This window comes from Colletotrichum karsti (assembly GCF_011947395.1).
Source record: "Colletotrichum karsti strain CkLH20 chromosome Unknown Scaffold1, whole genome shotgun sequence".
NCBI lineage: Eukaryota > Fungi > Ascomycota > Sordariomycetes > Glomerellales > Glomerellaceae > Colletotrichum > Colletotrichum karsti.
Genome location: NW_024065901.1, coordinates 197,356 through 211,964, shown reverse-complemented (window position 1 = coordinate 211,964; position 14,609 = coordinate 197,356). Strand labels below are relative to the sequence as shown.

The 14,609-nt window shown below is 53.8% G+C and overlaps 2 protein-coding genes across 2 annotated transcripts; both read right to left on the bottom strand.

Annotated features, from left to right (window-relative positions):
• Positions 1-172: 172 nt before the first annotated feature.
• CkaCkLH20_00033 (kinesin family protein) lies at positions 173-5,445 on the bottom strand (the record flags this gene model as incomplete). The annotated part of the gene is made up of 2 exons (XM_038882753.1): positions 173-5,307; positions 5,382-5,445. 2 exons carry the CDS (start codon positions 5,443-5,445, stop codon positions 173-175), a joined length of 5,199 nt encoding a protein of 1,732 aa, XP_038751458.1.
• A 5,349-nt stretch (positions 5,446-10,794) lies between these two features.
• On the bottom strand, positions 10,795-12,751 carry CkaCkLH20_00032 (uncharacterized protein; the record flags this gene model as incomplete). The annotated part of the gene is made up of 3 exons (XM_038882752.1): positions 10,795-11,628; positions 11,682-12,550; positions 12,601-12,751. The coding sequence occupies 3 exons, from the start codon at positions 12,749-12,751 to the stop codon at positions 10,795-10,797; spliced, it is 1,854 nt and encodes a 617-aa protein (XP_038751457.1).
• Positions 12,752-14,609: the final 1,858 nt, after the last annotated feature.

Genomic DNA, 14,609 nt, shown 5'->3' with positions numbered 1-14,609 from the left:
TAATGCAATTCGTCGTTCGTCGTGCGTTATACAAACAGAACAAAGTGAAAATGTCGATGCGAGCAGGACCCTCCTGCCCATGCAATACCGTCGTTCAAAGGCGGCATGGCTCATTCTAGACTCGAAATAGGAAAGTTCGTGAAAACTCATGATTGCGTCCCTTGCGACTGGTTCAGTAGCCGCCGATGAGCGAGTCGTCGTATCTGTCTGGACTGCCGGTTCCGCTGCCGGTGGCGCTGTCGCTACTGGAGAAATAACTTTGGTCGATGCGGAATATCCAGTCCATCTTATCACGTTCGCTGCGTCCGGCGAAGAGCCATGTGTTGTCTGTTCCGTAAATGGCGAATACACCAGCCTGCAGTCTTTCGCTGAGTCGCTGGAGACCGCCGTTTGGCCCATTTGCCGCGCCGCCCATACCAGTTCCTGTCCAGATGGTCGAAATGACTCGTCCGGAGGCAGTCCGGCGATGGCTGGGGCGGAACTCTTCGACGCTGCCGTTGGTTTGTGATGCTGTGTCATCATCCTCGCCCGACAACAGACCGATGACGCCGGGTTGACTGTCAACGCGAGAATTACGCAGACTGACAATAGCCACTTCATCCCCGTCTGTGACCGAGTGGATGTGGAGGTACGGCCGCCGTAATTCCACGAATCTCTTGACCCATCTCGTCGAGCTGCTATTGGGGACTAGCAGGTAGCCTCCTTTGAGCACTTTCGGGTTCTTGGGAACACGGATGATGGTCGGGATCAAGCTTGGTGGCGCAGACTCTGGGGCCGCTCCATCAGCGGGTGGATCTGTGTTAATTGGGCTGAGAATCTGCAACAGAGGATCAGGATACTTGTTCCAGAGCTTGATGCATTTCTCGATGAGATGCTTCTCGTGTTCTGGAAGTTCCGGCTCCTGAGGAGCCTGCGCTGTCGTGGCCTCCTGCTCCTGCAGCGGGGTTTCTTGACCGTCACCGTTCACAAGTTCAAGTTCATCGTCCGGTACTTGCGAACTCTCAGGTGTGTCGTTTAGAAGATCGTCGTCATCGTGATCGAAAGTTGGCTGTGGCGGCATGTCGTCTTCTTGTGGTTCTTCTTCGGCTGGTTTTGACTTTGGCTCAGGAGGGCCAATTTTCTTTAGAAGAATTTGCACGGCCCCTATTTCTGCGATACGTCTCCTCTTCTTGCGAGAAAGAATGAAGTCGCTCACAAGGGAAATGCCGCGAGGGGTCCAGGTGGTCAACTGCTCTTCGCCCTTGACGTAGTCGTGCTGGCTGCTCATCCTCCACAGGTCACCAACCCTCTTAATAGGCGCCGGACGCATTGAAAGGGTGAAGATCGCGCTGGTAGCATGGACAAACCGGACGCTTTGCCACAATGCCGAGAACATGGACGTCTGTCTAACGTAGGATCTGGACATGATCTGGCAGCAAACGTGCATAGCAAACTTCATTGGCTCTGAGAATTTGTTGGAACTGATTTCCCACGCCACTGTCATCTGCACGCGATACTTGTCGGCGGTGACTCGATCCAGCAGCAGGGAGTTATGCAAGCTCGAGTCCCACTGACCGGTCAGAGTAATGCTCCTGGTCCCGTTTGCGTTATCGCGGAAGGCGGGCTTGTTGGCGAGTTTGAGAGTGATGGTTGGCGACGTGGAACCCATGTCGGGCGACTTTCCGGCCTGGTCGAGAAGCTGAATTTTGCCGACCCTCAAATTCATCGCGTCATCCCACGGCAAGGCATCTCCAGAGCTATGCGTGACGTTGATGGCGATCCGACGTTGCAGCCCCTGGTGAAGCTGGAAAGTGCCACCATCCATCTCACTTGTTTGTGCGACCTCAACAGGAGTATACTCGCCTTCTTCGTTGAGTTCCAGGATTTGTATCCTGGCAAGCATGTCGTGCTTCTCCTCGGTGAAGAACTGAGATTCCGCTATCCGCGCGTTTTTGCCTTTTCCGCGAGACAGTGGCACGGCGTCTCTCATATCGTCCCAGCTCAAGAGCTTGTCTAGATGCATGGCAGAAACTTTGGCGAAAATGGCCGCCCTCAGAGTGACCGTCTGGGGGCTGAAGAGAGGAACACTCATGCTGTGCACACTCTCGAATCGGATCGGTCCCTCGTCGAAGTCCTTGATCATTTGGGTAGTCGTAATACCGTCTTCCTCAGAGACTCCCGGAATGAAGAGTTGCGCATGGACTTCAGTGCCCTCTCTCTCGGCGAAACCGACCATCTCGTGCATAACGACATTGAACTTGAGAGTGTTGGAAGGAGCTCTGGCGTGAGATGGCTCCAAAGAGAGCTTGATCATGCCGATGGCGTGAGACGTGTGTGGAGAAAGAACGTCGAGGGCAAAATCCTGCACTCTGCTTTGGAACACTGCCTTCAGGGGTACATCGACTTCCCCAACAAGAGTGTACTGCGGCATACAAGTCTCAACGAATGGATTGTCAAGACTGAGATGTTGGGCGTACTCAGGTTGGTCGAGGTACTGGTGCATTTGCCTCATCTGACGGACTCGGTCATGAAGCTTCTCCAAACTCCAAAGATGCACAACGCTGTTCTTGTAGTCAATGACGCGCACACCGATGCAGGGCTTCTGAGCTTCGTCAAGAGCGATGTCGTCGCCTTCGCCAGTCAGTCCGTTCAAGACCATGTCATACGAGGAGCACAGCGAATGACCGACGTCGATGACGGTGAACTGGAACACCACACCTTCATCCAGCTCATTGCTCATGATTTGTGCCTCCTTCAGCGCTGACGCATGTGAGAGCACTGCTTCGGCCATGCGCACATAGCGCCTTGTCCGCCAGTGCTTCACGACTTGCCGGGCTGTCTCGATCTCTTCTTCTGACAACTTGGGGTTCGCCTTTGGCCTCTTAAGCGGGTCCATCTTCTCGAGTTTCTCCTCAAACTGTTGCCTTTGGACAGCGAGCTGCTTTTGCATGTCCTCCTTGATCGTTTTCAGAGTCTCTTCCATGCGAACCTTCTCCTTCTTGATCTCCTCGACTTCAACATTGGCGGCCTCGGCAGTCTTGAGCTGTTCTTGATATTCTTCCTTTTGCCGGTCGAGCTGAGATTGCATCTCTTCTCGCACCTCTCTCATCTTGTCGTCGACTTCACCAGGCTTCGGAGTAGATGGCATTGTCAGAGCGGTGTCCAAAGAAAAGTTGTCAATGGTGCCAGTCGACATATACTTTTCTCGGATCGGGTAAGACGTAACCGATTCGGTGTCCTCGTCCCCATCGCGACCATTGACACGCTCGGCACGTGCTCGTTGAATGCCTTCGAATAGAGCGTTGAGCTCGTCGTCTGTGAGGCTGGCCAGGTTCTGGTTCGTACCGAGGATTGCTTCGGCTGCCTCACGACGCGCAAAGCTCCAATCATTGTCGCGGCCAGTGCGAAATGGGATTGGAGAGTCCGGTCGACTATCCCCAAAATCCGACCCGGCCTTGCTCCAGTTGCGCTCGTGACCCGGCCGAGGGCTTGCTGTAGGCGTAGACACCTTGCTATCAAGACTTTGCAACTGGCTGGCAGTGACCGACTGGCGCAGAAGGCTCTTATCGGCTCGCTCCTTCTGTGCTTCCATCGGGTGATTGAAACGGAAGATATGGAAGTCACCAAGGATGACACGGTAACCGGAATGCAACTGCTTAGGTTCTTCAATCCGTTTACCGTTCACCATGACAGACGCTCCTTCTCTGGGGATGATCATAACGGTGCCGTCTGGCTGGTTTTCGAAAGCACAGTGATCGTGAAGAATGCGCGTCCCGTTAAGACGAATATTAGCTTGGTTTTCCGCATTGGTGTCCATGTTTCCGACCGTCGTCATACCCGGCTTGAGGTTGTAAACCAGACATTCGGCAAGCAATGGGTCGTCTGAAAGGTTGACCAGATGAGGCATCTTCTTCGGCGTTGAAAGTCCAATAAACCCCTTCTCGATACTGATACCAAGTTCTTCAAGAGCAGCCTCGCGCTCTTTGTGAATCTCTTCGGTCTTGGCCAACTTTTGCTCCCAGGTCTGGTTAAGATCCGTCAGGAGCTTCTCGCTTTGGTTGAGCTGCTCGGCAATCTCGGCCTTGGAGACCTTCTTGACGGCTCCGTCGCTTGAAGTGATAGAGACGAACTGTTTTTCTAGCGGCGTGCCTTCAGGGTAAACTTCTTCGGCTGTGATAGTACCACCTGCGCCGGCTACTCCAGCCGCACCTCCCGCACTACCACCACCGCCTAGTTGACCTCTTAAAAGAGCAAGTTCCTCCTTGAGTTCTCTGATCATGCGCGCGTTCGCATCTTCGTTGACGACCGCGTGGTTCTTGATCCTCTTGGCGGAGTCGGCGTATCGGAGAGTACTGAGAGTTTCGTCGTAATTGATGTCTGCTGGACTGATGGCTGCAATCATAGCCGTCATACTGTTTCCACCTAATGAATCCTTGAGAAGCCACGTGAGGACACTGTCTCTGTAAGGAACTTGCCCACCGGCACCTTTCTTCTTCTTTCCCGTCGAAATATCTGCGAGAGCAGAGATGACACGACCCAGAGAGGACAGCGACCTGTTGATCTCTGCGCCTTCCTTTAATCGAGCACCAGTCGCACCTGTTGATGTGGCTCTTTCTGAACCGGCCAAATCGACCAGACTGATCTTGGCAACTTTTTCCATTTCCATCTTGGTGTCGGGGTCAAACTTCTTCTGGGTGAGCATCAAGGTGAACACAGCGTGACTTCGACTGGACGTCTCGTTCATGTTGGTCGCCGCAACTGTTCTGGCCTTGTTTCCTTCATCCATCAAGTGTTCGATTTCCTGGAAGCTGCCGACAACCAGCTTGGCCAGATCTTCGACGTACGGACCGGTAGAGGGATGCTCGCGGACCTTGAGGTTGCCCTTGGTTGATGGGTTGAGCAAGTCCCTCACACGTTCGTTGTAGATTTCGAGGTACGATACTTCGACGGTACACCGCAAGTGCTTATCTTCCTGCAATGCCGAGATTCTCCTAAACATGTCTTGGCAAATGTTCGGAATGATACCAACTTCCTTGCCGTATCCCATCATGGAGTAGGACTTTCCGGAACCTGTCTGGCCGTAGGCGAAAATACAGTTGTTGTAACCCTCGAAGGCATTGTCCAGAAGGGGCTGACCGAGATCATCGAAGAGGTTGTCTTGACCAGCGTAGTGGTTGTCTTTGCGATCGAATGACCAGTAGGACCTATCGAAGGCGAAGACCTTTTGACCCGAATCCTTCTGGCCTTTCTGTTGAGCATCGGCTGGCGGGGTCAGAACCGTCTGGTTCTCTTTCATTTCGATGATACATTTCGAACCCCGGTCGATCTCTGTGTCGCGTCAGTTGGTGTTCCGTCAATTTCCTGTATCAACTGCCCCTCGTGTCGCAGCGGATCTATCGTACCTCGACTGTTGAACGGTCTGACTCTCACCACCACCTTAATATTTCCACCACCGGCTGGAGGCATCTTTGCGACTGTTTTGGGGGCACCTGCCGCCCGACTTCACGGCAGGCCGTGCCGGTTGTGCGGATGGCAGGTTGTCTGCAGCTACCACTGCTGGGAATGTCCTAGCCGAAGCGGTACACCGTCTTTGCGACTGGACGGCAGCGAGGCTCGATTTTTTCAAGTATCGTCTCCGTGCGATATCGGAAAGGCCTTTCAATTGTATACCGGTATCATTCTCCAGGTGTCGGAGGGGGTGAAGGGCTGTCTTGGTGGACAACCGCGGATCGCCAGGCGGGATTCTGTTGATTTCGAAGGCCAAGTATTCCCGCTGGAATGACGCAGGCAGCGGCCCCGCAAACAAAGTGGTTGCTCTCGCGGACGAACACCGCTGTCCCGGTCGTTTCTCGAGCTTCTTCGTATGCGAATTCGAAATCGTTTCGGCGTCGTAGGATCGTGGTCGCGTAACACAAAAGGGATTTGTCCTTGAGTAGAATGCGAAATTACGGTACGGAGTACTTCGGTGTCAACAAAATCTCGGGAGGAGGACGCGGTCGGTCGCGCACCGCATGACGGCCCTCTGCAGGGAAAGTGCGTTGTTTGATTGGGTCGGAAATTAGCTTCGCTCAGGGTCATTTCACGTGCCAACATCCAATGTGCTCAGCGGGGTGATTGTTGTTGTTTCTGATTGGCTTATATTCGATGTGACTAAGCAAGACGAACCATTCAGCACAAACAATATCTTTACAGCCGTTAATCATCGCTACCTCAAATCTCAACGTCTTCCATCTCGCAACAACGTCGACATCGACATCAACTACACGTTCTCAATATTTATTTGACACATCTGCGGTTGTATCTCCCGAGGGCGGCAGACTAGCATCAACGGCCATGGCCAATGTCGCTCCCAACGACTTTAAGGTTACTGCAAGATCCTACGCTTGAAACCGCCTCAAGAACGCAAGTGCCTCGAGCGTCGAATCAACGTTTGCGTTTGGATCTCGTTTTCGCAAGCTATCAACAACTTCAAGATAAACGTGTTGTTGCCATGGCAGACGCATTCCTACGCCTCCAACGTTATTCAGTTTCGCCCTGCTTTTCAGCTGCGGTGTCCTCTTCTGGCGAAGTTCATCTCAACCTTAGCAACCCATCTTGGTCCATCCCTGTCAAGTCGCGATCAGGACGCGTGCAGCCGTTCAACCCTTTTTCGGTACGCTCGAGCGGAAGCCCGCAGCGGGAATCTTGGAGTGCATGTGCGGATCCCACGAGGTCTTTTGCCAGCCTTGTCTACCCGACTGCCGTTGACCAACACTGGGATCATTTTCCGCCGGACGGCCGTCTTTGGTTCTTGGAAAAGCCAATGATGGGGTTGCAAGGCGTCATCATACAGCCTGGCATACATGATACGAGGTGTTGATGTTGGATAGCATCCAACCCAGATGCGGGCCATGGCTCGAAGCTTTTCCCATGTACCGTTCGCCGCCGGTAATAAAATGCGCCGGTCGTTCGCACGCTGAGCAATTCTCACGAGGAGAATGAGCTCTCGCTGGCATAAGGAAGCCAAAGCCGCTCGCTTTTTCAGCTATTCCTAGGTCAAGTATTGCGCTCGCAACGACTCTTATGGGGTTCAAGGTCTCCATCGATCTCGACGACGCTATTAAGCTGGGAACCAGAACGAAAACGAAAAAGGAAATCAAGATAAATGACGGAGAAATCCTGGTTGCTAGAGCCAGCCGGAGATCTGGGGGATCGGAGCACGAGCACCTCATCACCTATGAGCCAGTAGGGACGACGGGACCTGAACGATAGCTCCACCAAGCCACACCTGCTTTCCAAACAGCCACAAGGCCGTCGTCGATTACTAAGACGAGCTCTCGGGAGACAACGTCGAGAGGTTGGAGTTAAAAGCCAACAACATGCACAATTTGGCATAACGTCGACACTCGTCATCGTTGGGAATTGTACGAAGTGATTCCCAAGTTAGGCAGGACGAGGACGCTGAGACTGCCCCTTGAGCGAAGTCGTCTTCGTTTTATCTGCGACAACGAAAGGGCACGTCTCGTGGGTCGTTCCCCCTTCCCCCGGGTCGCAAAACAAAGCTCCGAAGATAACCTTCTCGACAAGTCTTTTTTCTTCAAAGTGCCGCCGCCCCGATACGATGCCTGCACTTGCAGATTCAGCAACAGTTCCCCGGTGTGCCCCGAAGGAGCTATCCAGCCACCAAGGACCCCCGGCCAGCCCCCAAACCGCAAGGATCTACAAAACGACCATCGGACGCTCAGCCTTGGCTTTGGATGTCTTCGACGATGGGGCGTCGACCTCTGTGTGAATGCCCTCCTCCTCCACCGGTCTGCAACAGATTATATCTACGCGAGCGCACGCAACAAACCAGCCCCTTCCCCACCATCCTTCTACAAGCCTTTCTAGAACATCCCTTCCTCCTCGTGTCGTGGTTCGCCTCTGTCTCAGAAGGATGCGCTGAACCACCACGGCGGATGGAACGTCCGGATGGCAATGGCATCTGGTTCTACACCTCCTGTCCGCCTCGAAATTCCATTCCATCTCATCAGTCGGGCACGGCACCCGAGCGTGTTCTTACACGAAGAGTCCCGTCCATGAGAAACGGCCCCAGTGTTCCAGAGCAAGCTTGTCGACAGCAATGCCCCACAAGCACAAGAAATCCGTCCTTTCTCGACCCTCGAATGCCACGGATTTCCCACCCCGCCTCGGCCGCAACGGCCCCCATCACCTCTGTCACCCTGCAGCGCAGCGCGGCGGAACCCCGTCACCTTTTCTCAAACAAGCTCCCAGCTTAAGGTAACGGGGGCCCGGCGGCTTGACAGCTGCTTAAACAGCCCGTCCCCTAAAAACCCCGACCCTTCTCCTCCGTCTTAGCGGCGCCCTTTCGTCAGAACGTGCGCGTACGGACCACATCCAACACTGAACAAGAAACGAGGCGAAAGCGGCGAGCAAACCGACCTGCCCAAAGTGCCCAACACTAGCGTTTCGCTGGGAGGGAAGTGGACTCGTTCTAGACATCCCCCCTCTCTCAAACAAAACCACGCTTCTCGGCGAAATTTTCCTCGTCACCGAAGAACAGTGATCGTCGTCCTAAACCCCGGCCGATAAGATGCAAGTAAGCAGCAAGGGTATCGTGCTCCGTTTATTTTCACACAGCAACGACAGGGGTCCCGACGTCCTCAAACACACTCAACGTCCGGTTGACCCGTGCCGGATCCGGGCACGACGCCGCTCCATCTTCACCCACGTTTTCCCTCGTCTACGCCCTCCTGTCACCCGGGAGGTGCGAAAGAAAAGAAAAGCAAAGCGAGGGGGAAAAAAGAAAAAACCCGAGCCAGTGAACCATTCCCCCGTTCCTGCAGAAGCAGTCCGTCGCAAGCACGCATTAGCGTATTGAACCAGCAGCTCCCACGTTGCCCGCCAGAAAATGACGTCCGCTCTGCCGTCATATCACGCCAAAAAAGAACACTAACACATAACCTTGAATCACCATACCACCACCCAAGGTGCCATTGCATCGAGAACGATTTGACGTAAAGTAGCAGGAACCACATCTAGCACAACACGATCCAATAATGCTCTGCAGTATAGGTGATATAGGTTGAAGCTTACGATTATGATCGCCTTCGACAATTACCCCACACGGCGAGCCATGCTTCCATCCATCCATCCATCCATCCATCCATCCATCCATCCCTCCCTCCCTCCCGTCCGTCCCTACCAGCAGAAAACTCTCGCGGTAGCTGCGCGTTCATTCTGAACCCAAAATAACGCGTGCTTCCAGCGACGTTCTCGACTCGCGGCAGCGTGGTATCTAGTCTGCCGATCGCCGTCACTTGCGACTCGACAGGTTATCGCTATCTCGACCTCTCTCCCGCACCATCCTTGGCGAGATTTCAAGTATATTTTTTGCAACGGTGAAGATCAACCGCGCCCGTTGTCAATCTGAACCCAACCATTGAGTTTTGTGTAACTAAACAAAGAAACCGTCCCTGGAAACTAACACCGCAGCCTTCAAGCTTGTTTAGTCGCATGCTATTAGTTAGTTCCCTACCTCTACCGCGCGAACACTAAAGCCGGGTGTGTTCAGTAGCAGTAGACGGAGGGCTAAAACCGCAGATCATCGGCCGACGCCGTCCCGTGTCGCGTGGCGATGGGCCACCACCACGCCGGCGGGCGCCAGACCAACCACTCGGATCTGCGGCCGCCATCGAGACCCCAAAAACAGCAGCAGCAGCAGAGAAGAGAAAGAGGAGCCCATGCGGCCATCAATCCGCGCGCATGAACTCGTCCCGTCCCCCTCTTTTTGACGTGTTTCCGACGTGAACCGAGTTCGGAATATTATCATGGTCGTGTATGATGCTCAACAGGGGTCATGGCATTGGTGTGGAAGTACTACTGTTGATGATGGTGACGGAAGAAACAAAAAAGGTCGAAAAGATTGTCGCGCTGTCAAGAGCCTCGGAAAATGCGTCACTTTTGCGTAATGGTCTAAACTGTGTTATTCTTGATTCTAGCTTTTGCAGGGTCTCATCGTCTAGTGATTTATCCAGTGTGGTGGTGACTAAGTAGGTTTCTGTGTGCATGCTTGCTTTTTTGCCTTTGCTTTTCGCGCGAGTGGCGGCGTGCAAGTCATGCTTAACGTTGTTCTTCAGAGGAAGAAGTAAGAAACATTCCGATTGCCCGGATCGGTGCATCGTGCCTGTCGATCGCCAAGTTAGGCCACGCAACCTTCACGCAAATATCATCATGTCACGAGAGAGGATCAATTGAGTTGGTATCATGAAGTGCTTTTGATTTTGACTCTTTCCTCCTAGCGAGAGAGTGCTTTCTGTTTGGTAATACATGGCAGCCATTGACTTTGCAAGGCTGGGGGTGACTGAATGTAGATATATGGTATTGTGACAAGAAAAGAAAGAAGACGAGGCTCCGAGGCCGTGCCCGCCCGTACTGATGCCGAGACTGTTTTGATTTCCCCAAATACAGTAAATGTAAAAATATGAAAAACGCCTCCGGCACCTGTGATGATGATGATGATGATGATGAATGGTAGATGAAGATACGACAATGAGATGAAAGGAAGGTGGTGGGGGCCGATGATTGGTTTATGAAACAAGAATATATATGTAGAAGAGGGAGCGTCGCGGACGGGTATCAAGTTGGAGTAACAATCAAAGTCGCTTCTCGGAAAGGAAGGTAAGAGGGTCAGCCGTGAAGTCGTTTGAGACGTTAGGGAGCGTGAGCGTCAGTCAAAGTGAACGCTGGTTTCATACAGAGGAAACAAAATGAAGATTGGATGAAGTTGTAAGGGAAAACAAGATGGAATGGAATCGGAGCTGTCGTGGTTGGCTCTTAGCCTCGGAAGACGGCATTGGTGAGGAGAATGGGTTCATCGACGGCCGGGCTATCCTTGATTGTAGGCGACGACGATGCTTGGGTAGATGGGACGGGACTCTTGGCCCCCGAGGAAGACGATCCACTTAGGGCCTCATGGCTGCGAGCTCGATAGATTTCTCGGCGTTCGTCGTCGGACAGGTTTCCGGAAGTCTCGGTCTGGACCGCGACGGCGCTCATCTTTGTGATTTCATTCTCCACGTCGGCGAACAGTGCATAGACGTCGCTGTCAGCGTAAATGCGGATGCTCTCCACGTTGGCACGACGCTGGCTGAAGGTCGAGGCGCGTCCGTCGGCGGATTCCTCGACTACGGGCTGCTCCACGATGGTGCTGGGCACCTGGGCAACGACGCGTTGAGGTGAAGAAGAAGGAGAGCTGCTCGTGTGCGAAGAGAATCCGTTCTTGGTGGGGCTTCGGGGAGGGGTGGAGATGTTGCCAACACCCACTTGTGGAGTCGTCCGGACACCCATGGCGAGCTGCAATGACTCGCTCGCCGTCGACGTCGCCGGAGTAGGGAGGGTAGCTGCAGCAGCAACGTGTTCCAGAAGCTTTTGGCGTACCCGCGTACGGCGGTTCTCGGCCTGTTCAAGCTTGTTGACCCAGTCGTCGATCGACGTGTCGAGCTCCGCAAGAGCTTCCTCTTGCTTGAGCATTGAATCGGTGCTGAACTTGGCCATGCGAGGAGAGCGCAGGTACTGGCAGATACGGGAGTGCAAGTTGCGGCGGCCGGCACGTAGCGAGTTGTACGTACGGCGAAGGTACTCGGTGCGCTCGTCGAGCTGACGAAGCTCCTGTGTTGAGGTCAGCAAATGTCAACCTCCTGAAGAAAAAAATGTGCACTCACTCTTGAGAGCAACTCAACGTCCTCCTTCTTGAGGACCTCAAACCTGGACGCCTGACCAAAAGCTTGCATCTGGAGAGCCGCCAGCTCCTCTTGGTCAATGTGCTTAGGTGCCTCGCTGGCCTTCCAGCCCGTCGGCAGCTCCTCGAAAGCCTTTCGCTCGGCACTCTTGTTGCGGGTCGAGCAGCTCCGCTTCAGCAGTGGACCGTTGTTGTTGCGTACGTCGCTGCGCTTCCTCGGTCTTCCCCGATCCATAATGCTACCAGACTCCGATTGACCTCTCCTGTGTCCGTGGAGATACGGTTTCGGTGCGGCGTCAACCTCTGGTGATGAAGTCTCCCTCGATGGGTTAGGTGTCGTCGCAGTCGGGGTGCTGTGTTCCCACGGCCTAGGCGAGGATCTGTTCTCCATGATGGGGGCGGACACGGGAGTGGTGGCGGATTGAAAGCTGGGGCAAGCAGACAACGGCGTGGTAAGAGCGGTCGAGGAGGTCATGGGCGTGAATGGGGTTCGGGCTTGCGATCTGGGTGAGTCGTCGACTCGAGCGGAGAGCTGACCACAGTCGTAACCGCTGCTTCCAGAACGCATGCGGGTATGAGAAGTCTGTTTAGCTAATCGAGGAACGTTTCCAATGTGAGTGGGAATGACGAGAGGAGCTAGTTGCTTCGGTGAGATGGGCTGGCGAGGAGTCTGGTTCTCCGATGCGGAACGTTGGTGTCGGTCTGGTGAGCGGGCGGGCGTGGTAGTACCGGCGTTGTCGACCTCGTGTGTAGCTATAGACGAAACTGAACCATTCGATCTGTGGTGCTTGACATGGTGGCCAGGAGCGCTAATTGACCTCTCGTGAAGAGGTGGCCTTCCCGGAATCGTAGCTGGGACATGATCAGTCAATGGATCGGTGCCGGAGAGGTTGTGCACTTACGCGAGTCCATAGGAACTTCTTGTACAGTCGTCATGGGTCCTAACTCGGGAATGCTGACTTTCCGCCGCCTGATGAGGTTGTGCTCCTTGATGCGCAGACGCAGCGAGCCACTGGTGCTGCAGGGCTTTTCTGATTTCTCGTTCTGTCCCATGGCGAGGGCGAAGGCTTGCTCAGGATCTAAACTCTTTCCCGCGGGACGTTGTTGGCGATCCTTTGGGAAAAGCTGGTACTTTCGAGTCTCTGGATGGTGCATCCTCCAGACGAAGGGCTTGTGTTCTGATGGTGGTTGTGTCTGTGGTTAACCAAGCCGAGTGGTTAGCTTGTAGGTAAAGCAATGGTGGTGAGGTTGTGTATTGGATGGTTGTAGTAGGTGGTGACGAGGTAAAAGAGTGATGGCCATACCGGTTCGTTGGGAGGGAGTGGAGAGGGCGGCTTCGCTATATACGAAGAGCTCCTGGAGTTGTCGACATCGAGCATACAGCTTGCGATGTGAGCCATTGGGAAGAGGGATTAGGATGCGGCTGCAGGGTTCGGGGAAGTGAGAGATAGATGAAAATGACAAGCTGGTACAGGTCAGGAGAAGATCTGGTACAGCTATAGCCAAGGACAGGCAGGCTATAGGTCCGGTCCCACGCTATTAGTTGAACGGTGACACGCTGACTGATGAAGAAGTCGAGCAGTGAGGCTATATATGTCTATGCAGTGGAGAGGAACCAGAATGGAGAAAGACTGGAGAAGAGGAAAAAAGCTCGACTTGCAATGGACATGGACATGGGCCCCCTCGGCTGCTTCGATGCAGGCTGGTCTGTTTTTTTTCTGACAGGGAGCCTTGACTCTCTCACGGGGAGGCGATGGGCCCTGGGCGAGGATGCAGCAAGGGAAGGGGAAGAGAAGGGGCAGGCCCAGGGACTGAGATGACCGGGGGGTGTGGGGGACGGCTCGAGTTGGGGCGAACGGGGGAGAGAAACAAGAGAAGTGACGACTTGGGTTTGAATAAGCTAAGGTATCCGTACTCTTCCTAGCTTAGTTTCCAAAGGTGAAGGTTGTCTGTCGGTTTCTTGCCGGGACGAGGAAGGATGTCCAAGGTAGAGAGGAGACAGGACGGAAGAGGATGAGATAGGAGATGTGTGTGCATGTATCGGGCAGCCGGGGATGTCCCTTGCGACGGGAGGCAGTAGCAGAAGCAGAAGTAGAAGCAGCAACAGGAAGCAGCAACATCGATTCTCTGGTTGAGTTGCAGATATCACCTCCAGGTTAATACCTTAGTTCCCAATGTTGAAAGGGAGCTAAGGTAAGGTGGGTGGACTTGACTGGTTGTCTCCTCTGCGGTTGCAGCAGCGTCCTAGTGCAGCATGGCTGCTACTGCAGAACCAAGGGTCATGACAACGACAATGACATGCTCTTGCGGATACCTTAAGCTGCGCAATAAGGTAATATCTACAGGAGTCTGTACGGATAGGAGGTGGAGATTGAAGCTACGAGATTGAGGTCCTCGTCCTCGTCCTCGCTCTTCGTCCGAGTCGACCTCCACAAGCCTCAAGGCAGTGCTTCCAGCATGCTTCGTTTGGGCTTCTGGATGACAGCGAGGACCGAAATTGCATCTCGATAGGCGGCCAAGCTGGGCGAAACACGAGGCCGGCCGTGTCCGACTGCCGGAGAAAGAATCAGAATCGGGGATAGGGCAAAGGGTGGGATACTGTAAGGAGACAAGGGCCACGCGTGGAAAGGAAGAAGAGGAAGTGAAAGTGGGTGTGAAGGCAGACAACTCGAGACTTGCGGCGGCGCACACTATACACTAGCAAGAACCTAAAGAGATGGAAGGTGGTGTAGGGTATCCGTTCTTTGCAGCAGCCAGGTGCTGTCGAAGTGTGTGGCTTGTTCAGAATGCGGATGAAGGTATGCAATTGAGGAAAGATGTGCAAGTGTGCATGCATATTCTGCGTTGCTCTGCATGGGAAGGAGGCCAAGTTGAAACGGCTCGAGCGCAACTGAGCCAGCAGCTCAAAAAA